This window comes from Anticarsia gemmatalis, chromosome 18 (assembly GCF_050436995.1).
Source record: "Anticarsia gemmatalis isolate Benzon Research Colony breed Stoneville strain chromosome 18, ilAntGemm2 primary, whole genome shotgun sequence".
NCBI lineage: Eukaryota > Metazoa > Arthropoda > Insecta > Lepidoptera > Erebidae > Anticarsia > Anticarsia gemmatalis.
Window position 1 is genome coordinate 11862338 of NC_134762.1, and position 11058 is coordinate 11873395.

Sequence of the window (11058 nt, forward strand, 5' to 3'; positions counted from 1 at the left end):
CTGCGCTTGCCTCCCGCCGACGAGAGTGGAGACGCTGTACTTGCCGCACTCAGTACCTATGATGTGAACCTAACTAGTTCCTACGACGACAGATTTGCGATTCCCCTCCACCCTGTATCTACTCTGTGGTACAACTGGTACAAGTGAGCAGCTCTACAAGTATAGTTAGTAGTGATCAAGCGTGTAGTTATAATGCAGGGTGCACTTGTGCAGTGTGTGTCGAGTACAATATACTCACAGCTCCCTGAGGCCGGCGGCGGGCTGCAGCGCGTCGCGCGCGATCGTGCTGATGTTGTTGTTGGACACGTCCCTGCAACAAACAAACAAACAAGCTCTGTACTCACGCGTACTCTCCTACTAGTGCTCTAGTGCTCTAGTGATCTAGTGTGCACGCACAAACACGCGACAACATAGGTACCCTTCTATAACATGTACAGGGTATTTGCGAGGGCATCGTACATCTGACCGTTTTATAACTATCCACTAAACCATTTTAGACAAACAAATTAACACTGTGTGTCTGTGCAATGAGGCAGAGCGCAATTCCTTCACACATGTTTGTTAACATAATGTTGAGGTCTGATCTTAGATAAAAGAACGTAATACGAGGCGTATTGCTCACGTATAGATCAAAAGATACTTTAACAACAATGCGGCGAATATTTAAGTTCGCTTATCTATTGAACACAGAGAGAGCAGCAGCTGGTGGGATGGTCTCCACCGAGTCAGTAATGTGACTCGCGTGTGTGCGTGTGTGCGTGTGTCAGTGGCGGAGTGTGGCGGAGTGCGGCCGTCAGGGTGAAGGCTGTGAAGGTCGGAGGTGGAAGGTGCCGCGGCGCGAGGTCTCGCGGCCGATAACGAGCTCGCTCCACTCGTTATTGGCGTCATCCATCATCGCGCCGCGGTCGCCGACACGCGCCCACCCCAGACCCCTCCCACACCCGGCTACACCCGACCAGCCACTCATTCACCCGCACTGTCGGGTGCGAAGTCAGTGCATGCGTCAGCGACATCTCTATTTAAATGATAATGTTTAGTAAAAAATACCCTAGTTGAAATGTTGCTACATCTTACAGAGTTAGCAGCCATCAAAATAATGAGTAAGATACTTATGCGGTCGATGGAAGGTTCGCCGCCACCTTTACAAACAGAACTCGATTCCGTGTTTGTAATATGCGGATAACGCACGTGTGTTTGATCACCTGACACTTCACGTTAATAACATAGATATAACGTCATGGAGCACATAATACATTAAACAAGACGTTCTTCGTTGATCCTGGATCCACTTAATTTGAACTGTCCTTGAAGTGTTTACCTATAAACCACCGGTTGTTAGCCTAAGTAAAAGAAGGTAGGTACCTACGTTTGAACTGGTAGCTAACACTGAGAGCTAAAATCAACGATGAGAACTGTTGAAGTGTAACAAAAGCAGCACAATAGAGGCTGCAGTGCATCGTGTGGGTGTGTGGGGGAGTGTGGTGCGGCGGGAAGGATGAGGGGTGAGGGGGGGGGTGCGTAGGACATCGGCCGCGCGTCGCTGCCTACAGCTAATTAATTGAGTCGTCCTGGCGCTTCCGCTCGCTCCTGGGCCTCAGCCCCCAGCCGCCGAGCAGCAGGGTCACTGTCACCACACTCACCACCTACACTCCATCTACGAGTGTCAGTGACTGGTACTGCACACTCTGCACACTACTAACTTACTTATAACAATGACAATTCTTCCTAAGCTAATTGATTCTAAGATCATAATAATCATCATAACATGATGAAAGTTCAATGATTTCTAGTTCATTGCGTGAGCTCGGCCATCACAAGATTACAACGCTAAACTAACCCTCGTCCCCACAATTTAGTGAATGTGTGACATTAGATTTATATACTGAACCCATTATACCTGCACAAGCAGGACTTAGTGGTAGCTGACGACGCAGTCGGCATGCCAGGCATCTTCACTGTTTACAGAGGTTACTGACGTGTACGCATCTTGTACATATTGTAGTACATACATAATACATGCAGCCTACATAAGCAGACATTTGGCGCTTTCCATAATGTCAAATGATTTGTAATTTAAATTCAGAACTCAGATTTGTAATTTTCAGTAGAAATTAGCGTGTGATTAATGATTATAGTCGCATTCAAGAGCAAATTTTAATGTTGACGTTAGCTCGAGTCAGACTATATTATTATCGAATTTAAATATGTTATAAATAAGGCTCGTAGCAGACGTATCGGCTCGGAGAAGGATTGTGGAAACCAGCCATCGACAAGCGTTCGAAGAGATGCAAGCGCGGCGTCGAGCGTCGTCGTAACACAGAGGCACAAGGCGCAGGACACGGCTCACAATGTTGTTTACGTTACCTATATTATTATGTTAACGTGTATTTATGTAGTAGCACCTGGGTGCGAGTGTTAGTGCGTGCAGGCGCGTGCAGGCGCGTGCAGGCGGCGGCGGGCGGCGCGGCGCTGGCGGCCAGGTGCAGGGCGACCTCGCGCGCTTGCGTCACCCGCGCTCAGCGCCCGCGCCGCGTGCACTCAGTGCAGCGACACATATCAACGAACGAGCCGAGACACTATCTTCATATCAACATTATCTTAACTTTTATTACGTCGCTTCGTTGCATTTTTTTAAACTCGTAGCATCGATGACTAACGCCTGTATAATCTTTATATGTATGATTGCACATAATAATATGCAACTCAAGCAGTTACGTGTTTGTACGTTGCTTGTTCATGGGCTCTTAGTTTTGGCGCCGGCCTGTTTTATTTACTGGTTTCTCCTAGAGGTCATTCGTCAGGATTAACCATTGAATTAAATCGGAGCTAGTAAAATGCGGACCAATACAAAATCATACATTAAGGTACTGATATAATCTTGAGAAGGCCTGTGGTTGTGGTTCATGTGGCTGCAGGGCGAGCATGTGTGTTCGTGTGTCGTCATGTCATGTGTATGAGTCATGATGCGACGGTGTGATGGTGTGGTGGTGTGTGTGCGAGGTCACTGCGCGACCTTGACACGCGCCGCCATCACTCGTCACTCGTCACTCTCATCTATTTATTTGTGTACGTTGTCATTGACACGTCACACCACACACACACCACTCACGGCACTCACGGCACTCTCGGCACTCTCGGCAAGACGTCACGTTTGATCGTTCACATCACACACGTATATTTGTGTTGGTCCCGCCACTGGCAGCCAGTTACAGCTGAACTAATATTTACATTACACAATACAACGTTGTGCTCGAGGAGAGCTTTACCGACGCTTATTACTTGCACGATGAGTCGGCGCCGCGCTCTATATGTATGCGACCACACGCAGTACTTCTCTCGGTGACGACGTTCTTGAGCTCACAAACAGATAAGAAGATAGTTCAGCTAAGTAGTGCAGTATCACAGAATAAAGAATAGGCCGAGGCTGTGCGCACTTGTTTATTATTTCCGATGTACGTAGAGCAGTAGTAGAACCCTGTCCTGCGTGCGCGTGTGGTGTCACTGTGTGTCTGTGTCACTCGACGACGCCGAGCCGCTACCGGCTCACTGCACGCTGACTGATACCCGGCACGAGCGCACAGAGCTGAGCACAGGTTACATGTGATGCGCGCCGTGTCGGCGACCGCATCACATGCCGGTCATCATGCACACGTCCACCACTGGCGTTTATCTTTTGTCTGTCAAATCTTGCTTTTTTTTGTTGTAGAAAATCTCTTGTTTCAATCTTATATTTGCTCTTAAATATTTAATCGATTACAATTATTTTCCGGCGAGATATCAAAATTGTCATCAGAGAAGTATGATGATCTTCCAGAGTAATTGTTTGTGGAATCTTTAATAGTTCCGTGTGAGCTTCACGTGTGTATCACTTACTGTGTATAGACTACTCACTACTCACTACTCACTACTGCCCACTTCCATATTATGTACCTGAGTACTATTTGAATATTAGAAGAGGCGTGCGGTGGTGGCGTGGTGGCATGTGGTATTCAGCAGTACTCGGCGGTGCAGCAGTGCAGGGGGCTCGCGGCGCCAGATATAGACGCGCACACGTATTTATACACACCACACACCACACAGCACACAGCACCGCACGCATCGAACACACACACACACACATTACGCACATACACTCACACACAACGCACGCACCGGTCATCATAACATCTAATTGCTCCGGTACATGGAAACCGCTCACCTGCATAAGAACAATCTTGTTCAGGGGAGTACATACATGTATGTATGATCTACATGCATGCATCGACAAGCCACCTCGTCCAGGCGTCAGTGTCAGGTGTCAGTTGTTTCAGTCGCCTGTACAGTTTTGTCACAAGGCAGCGATATTGCTAGTTAATGTGGGTCATAGTGTCCAAACAACGACATCCTCATAATGCTTGACGCCTAGTGATTGAAGTCAATCAATATCATTTATCTGACCTCCGCCACAGATAAGATACCACACCTCATTTAATAATACGAGCGTCTGAAGCGTCCTCGGCTCTCGAGCATCCGTCGACGAGCTCCCCGCTCACGGTTACTGTACTGCTTACATTACATACTGTCATCAAATAATATTGTCACAGTAAGTAAAATCAGCTAAACTAACATTTCATTACACAATGGTTCGTCCGAGGAATGTCCGGTGAACAGAGATTTCCAAACTGTCCGTAGATATCCGAGTATTACGAGTATATTGATGGTGAACTCTGATAGAGTTGGTTGTGACCACTCGTTTGTCGTAGCGACTTAGGGAAGGTTCATATCTGACAGAACATGCGTCGCGTATTATCGGTCGCGTAACGCCAGAACAGACAAATGTATAGAAAAACACTCGACCGCTCACACTCAACCGATGATGCGTCGTTGCGAATCCCATACTATTTAGGCTACGCCCGACGCGTCTTCCGTCAGATATGAACCTTCCCTTAGCGAGCAGTAGTCCTGCCCGCCGCGTCTGTCTGCTGTCTGTGACGAGTGACAACCGTCCGCCGACATTGATCTACTTTATGTTTAGAATGAGTGGTCGTCAAGTGCGCGTTAATTAGCTTCAATCATTAGCGAAGTGCACCGATGACGCGCGTGTCGTCGTGTACCTATGTATCACAGTACAGACGCGTGTATTGATGTATCGTGTGTGTGTGACGTGTGGGACGTGTATATATCATATCATATGGCAGGGTAAAGCGCGCGGAGAGCGGAGAGCGCACGGTGCGCCGCTTTTCATGGAAACATCAATAACTCACAATAAATCGGAGCCGGGGCCGTTTCTATATCAGTGCACCGGCATGCACAATCCCTCCGCCTCCCCCTCCCCCTCCCCCGGCCTCGCCCCCTCGTCCCTGAGGGCGGGGGACGGGAGCCTGCAACTAATTGCCCTCGTCCTCGCATTAGTCTATAAATAGTGTGGAGCAGATCTGCGAGTCACCAGCACCAGCCGCGCGCGACCTCTCCGCGCACGGCCCGCGAGTCGCGACCTCCTCTCGCAGCGCTCATGTCTATCAGACATCATTGGCATTCATTGGGAATGCGTCATATGTTTGTACAAACAAAATAGACAACAACTTAGAGTTCTTGACATATATCTTGTACAGGAATTCTACGAGAGAGTTTCCTGTCTACTTACAGTGTCTACAGAACACAAACAAGTCTCAATATTGTTACTTCTGCCGAGTCGTTCCACAACCATGCTTTTTTTTTTTTTTTTTTTTTTTTTTTTTTATTATTATGTTTTTGTACCGCTATACGTATGTATAGGTGGGCTGTGAGCCGCAGCGGCTCGGTACATAGTCGTGCCGCAATACATATCCATATTCCGTACCACATGATCAGCACTTACTTGTCCTGACAAAGGCTGGTCCAGTCATGAGGACGAGTGACGATCGTCTGTAGTGTTCCGCGGCGAGGAGGCGAGGAGGCGAGGAGGCGAGGAGGATGCACGCTCATCTTGTTTAGTGCGTAATTGAATCATAAACTAAAGCTACAGTTTGACATTTACGATGTGTGAGTGTCTACGACTTGCCGAGCCGACCACCACAGTCACTACACCGTTCATTTCACTTAGTTATCATATGAAGCAAGTACCACAAGTCTAAAATATTATATCTATTACATTCATTATTATTGTATGTATAACGAGGTATGATTTCGGTGTAGGTCATTGTACGACGTTGATCAGAATAAGTAATCTAGATAGCGATCATGACGTCCCCCCGCTCCCCCCCCCGCCCCCGGCCCCGCGCCGCCCTCATCAATCACTCACCGCGGAGGACGTCAGTTATTAGCATCGTCCTACCGCACCGCTCTGCTCCGCACCGCTCTGCCCCGCACAGCACAGCTCCGCGCCGCAACACAACGCTACGACAGTGCGACCTTGTCGACATCGCGAAATATACGCCACCAGAATATTAATTAGTTCACGATACTTTGCTGCCACTGATCTATTAGTACCTCGTAGTACTGGCTCATGACTTATGATACCTCACACCAGTAACTGATACAGCCTGCCCAACTAGTGTATACCTAATCGTAGTCGTTCGCTTATCAGTCAACGGTACATCGCGGTGTCGCATGTCGTGGTGATGGCTCGAAACATAGGCATAGCATACTCCGACACGACGCAATCGGCCAGGACGACATTATTATAATAACACACAAATCACTCATGTTGTATATTGTATCTCATATATTTATTTTGTATATTATCTCGACGATTGTCGATCACAGCCTACTTCAGTCATCCAATACGACCGGTACTATCCTCGTAATCGTAATAATTGTGATTAGATGCTCTCTTAGCTCAAGTAATCTCTATATATACAGGGTGTCCCAAAACTCAACGATAATCTGAGACAGGATGAAAGACCAAGTCATACTGGCTCTAGGAAAAATAAAAAAAAAATCCATATCACTTAGTTCAGCAATAACAGACATTTTTCAAAAAAGTTGAAATTCCACACCCTTGGTCGCATTTTCAAGTCCTGTGATCACCAATGTCACAATTTCGCTGTGTTTTTTTGAATTTCGTGATCTTCATTAAATTTGCTTTTAATCGTAAAACAAATTTATGCACAAAACATTGTTGATTTCATAAAAAAAGTTAAGTTTTAGTGAGTCATGGTTCACAAAAATATCGTTAGTTAACTTTGACGATTCATATTGAAAAAAAAATGTACTACACTACCCTTGGCAAGTTATTTCAAAAGTTGGCGCATTTAATCAAGATTTCAAAATGGTGCAACACTTGCCACTTTTCTTTCCATTAAAAATGTTATTTTTATTTAAACGAAGAGTATCCTCGCAGATGGATCGGACGCAGTAGTTCAATTTAATGACTTTCTCGTTCCCCCGATCAAAATCCTGTAGATATTTTTGACTGCGAATGCATAAAAGAAAAAGTCTATTCAAAATCAATACAAAATCTATCAGAACTTCGCCAGAAAATTGATACAGCGTTAGAGGAAATAAATGCAAGGAATTTTGTTTGACCGGTGCAAAGGTCTTTTGTAAGGCGTTGCAGAGCCTGTATTCGTGCCAGAGGAAAGCAATTATTTTTAGTAAAGAGGTAATTGAGTCAGTCCATAACCAATATTTAATTTAATAAACATAATAGGTAATAATAATTAAAAAAAAAGCAATGAACGAACCATCATTCTTATTTAATTATTCTCCTTTAACTAAAGTAATCTGAATTGTTTTCCTCTGGCACGAATACAGGCTCTGTAACGCCTTACAAAAGAGTTTTGCACCGGTCAAACAAAATTCTTTGCATTTATTTCCTCTAACGCTGTGTCAATTTTCTGGCGAAGTTCTGATAGATTTTGTATTGATTTCGAATAGACTTTTTCTTTTTATGCATTCCCAGTCAAAAATATCTACTGGATTTAGATCGGGGGAACGAGAAAGTCATTAAATTGAACTACTGCGTCCGATCCATCTGCGAGGATACTCTTCGTTCAAATAAAAATAACATTTTTAATGGAAAGAAAAGTGGCAAGTGTTGCACCATTTTGAAATCTTGATTAAATGCGCCAACTTTTGAAATAACTTGCCAAGGGTAGTGTAGTACATTTTTTTTTTTCAATTTGAATCGTCAAAGTTAACTAACGATATTTTTGTGAACCATGACTCACTAAAACTTAACTTTTTTTATGAAATCAACAATGTTTTGTGCAAAAATTTGTTTTACGATTAAAAGCAAATTTAATGAAGATCACGAAATTCAAAAAAACACAGCGGAATTATGAAATTGGTGATCACAGGACTTGAAAATGCGACCAAGGGTGTGGAATTTCAACTTTTTTTTGAAAAATGTCTATTATTGCTGAACTAAGTGATATGGATTTATTTTTTATTTTTCCTAGAGCCAGTATGACTTGGCCTTTCATCCTGTCTCGGATTATCGTTGAGTTTTGGGACACCCTGTAAATAGTATAGTATATAGTATACACATCATCATCCCTCTCCACCTAGTCCACCTACAACACTACAAGCTCGGCGCGGCTCACTGGCCAGTGCCAGCTGATGCTATGTTCCCAGTGCCGCTGCCTCTACCGAACTGACGCCGCGCGCCGGGGACTCTTCAACCTCTGTCAGTCCGGAGTCATGGTTCACGTCATGGCTAGTACTGTGTAATGTATCCACAGAGCGAACCATCATGCAACAGTGCGCCACGTCGTGTCATGTCACTTACTTGTTATCACTTGTGATCACTTGTCAATACTTGTGATGTGTTTCATGTTCGTTAAGTGTTCGTTGGGTGCTCGTGTAAAAGACATCAACGCAACAACGTGATTACACACACACTCACTACTCACGTCACCGTGCTGTTCATACATACACACATACACACACACATACATACACACGCGCATCATTGATGCATCATGACACATAAGTAATCACTATCAAGTGTCTTATACGATGACTGTGAGTGGTTAGTGGTTAGTGGTTAGTACCACACGCGCAGTAGTGAGCTTTCTCTCAGGGGATACAGGTATGACAGGATATTATTCCGACATGGTTATTTTGTATTATTTTGTAAACAGTGTTTAATGATAATGATATATATTTTATATAGGTACATATGTGCATTTTATTATTTTGTAGCTATTCCCATGCGTTTGTTCTTGTGTATCTAAAATAAAGTAGTAGTAAAAAGTTTATATCAGTTAATGAGGCGCTGATCTCCAGCTGCACTCACCGCGCTGAACGATCAGTGTAAGTGCAGGTGAAACAAACTACAGATAAGTGTATATCAGACAAACATCACGTAGCTTCTCTCTGTGCAGTGACCGGTGAGGGCGGTGAGGGCGGTGCAGAGCGCAGACAGGTGGCAGACAGCAATATTATTACGTTACGTGTGGGATGCACTTACAGAGACAGCAGGTTGTCGTGCAGCGGCGGCAGGCGGCGCAGGCCGGCGGCGCGGCAGTCGAGGCGCGCGCCGCCCTCGGTGCAGGCGCAGGGCGCCGGGCACGCGCCGCGCGCCAGCGCCGCCGCCAGCACCAGCGCGCCCACCACCAGCGCCAGCGCGCGCCCCATGCGGTGCGCTGCCCGCGCGCCTCAGCCCGCGCCGCGCCCGCCGCGCGCCCGCATCGCACCGAGCGCGCCGAGCACCACCAGCGCGCCGGCACCACCGGCACTGCCCGCGACCACCGAACCACCACTCGCGCGCTCCACGATCACCGCACCGCCCAAGGCTCACAGCTTCCACTGATCACGTCACACTTAGCGCGGGAACACTCGCGGCTCACAGGTGATCCTCGGTGTTGTGATGGTCGCGACACTCGCGGCGATCGTCGAAGTATTGCGCGCCGCGGCGGAGCGAGAACAGGCGCGTGTTCGTACTGCGATAGCGCGCGACGTACTGACGGACGCCGGCCGGACGGAGCGGCTCGCACCGCGCGTACAGTGTAGGAGCGGGAGCGGCGCGCGCCGCCCGCCGCCGCACAGTCTACCGCCGCAGCATGCATGCATGTTTATATCAGCGGCCGGTGCGCCGCGCGACTGCACTCACTGCACTTAATACACATAAAGGACAAATACAAAGTGCCTGTGAGCTGTGTATGCGTCCGGCACGTCTTGAGTAGTGGCACGCGGCACACTCGCACTCAAACTGAACACAACGAGTTGTTGCCGCTGTTTGTTGTTGAGCTTTGTTTTGCTAACAGTGCGACGACGTGTTGTAAGACATATATGTCGTGTATTTACAGGTACTTGAGTCAGAAAATGTTAAGCTGTTGTTGATGGCGCCGCCTGGTAAACACACTCACAGTAATAAAACTATTTAGTTGTTAATATCTCCTACAGCAAAGCCAGAAGCATGCAAGTTCATATTTGGGATATCAGTTTCAAATAAGTAAACTTTAGTAAACACATATTTCAGTGGTGTTGGTAAATGTCCTAATGGATGAACGTTAACATGGGGGTCAACCAGTCATGTTAGTAGGTATATTAGTTACGTAGGTAACAATTAAAAGTAAATGAAATGAATGAATGAAATGAATGAATGAAATGAATGAATGAAATGAATGAAATGAATGAATGAATGAAATGGATGAATGAAATGAATGAATGAAATGAATGAATGAAATGAATGAATGAAATGAATGAATGAAATGAATGAATGAAATGAATGAATGAAATGAATGAATGAATGAAATGAATGAATGAAATGAATGAATGAAATGAATGAATGAAATGAATGAATGAAATGAATGAATGAAATGAATGAATGAAATGAATGAATGAAATGAATGAATGAAATGAATGAATGAAATGAATGAATGAAATGAATGAATGAAATGAATGAATGAAATGAATGAATGAAATGAATGAATGAAATGAATGAATGAAATGAATGAATGAAATGAATGAATGAAATGAATGAATGAAATGAATGAATTAATGAAATGAATGAATGAAATGAATGAATTAATGAAATGAATGAATGAAATGAATGAATGAAATGAACGAATGAAATGAATGAAGTGAACAAATGAAATGAATGATGTGAATGAATGAAATGAATGAATGAAAAGAATGAATGAAATGAATGAA

At 45.2% G+C, this 11058-nt stretch overlaps 1 protein-coding gene across 2 annotated transcripts in view; it reads right to left on the minus strand.

Moving 5' to 3' along the window:
- rk (G-protein coupled receptor rickets) overlaps positions 1-10030 on the minus strand; it is a 51352-nt gene extending 41322 nt beyond the window's left edge. The window contains exons 1-2 of one of the 2 annotated variants that reach the window (XM_076126316.1): positions 9374-10030; positions 239-310 (exon numbers count right to left, since the gene is read on the minus strand). In XM_076126316.1, the coding sequence (XP_075982431.1) occupies positions 239-310; positions 9374-9540 (239 nt within the window). In that variant the 5' untranslated portion in view covers positions 9541-10030. The remainder of the gene's footprint in view (positions 1-238; positions 311-9373) is intronic. The other variant, XM_076126317.1, reaches the window with a different exon arrangement.
- Between the last annotated feature and the right edge of the window lie 1028 nt (positions 10031-11058).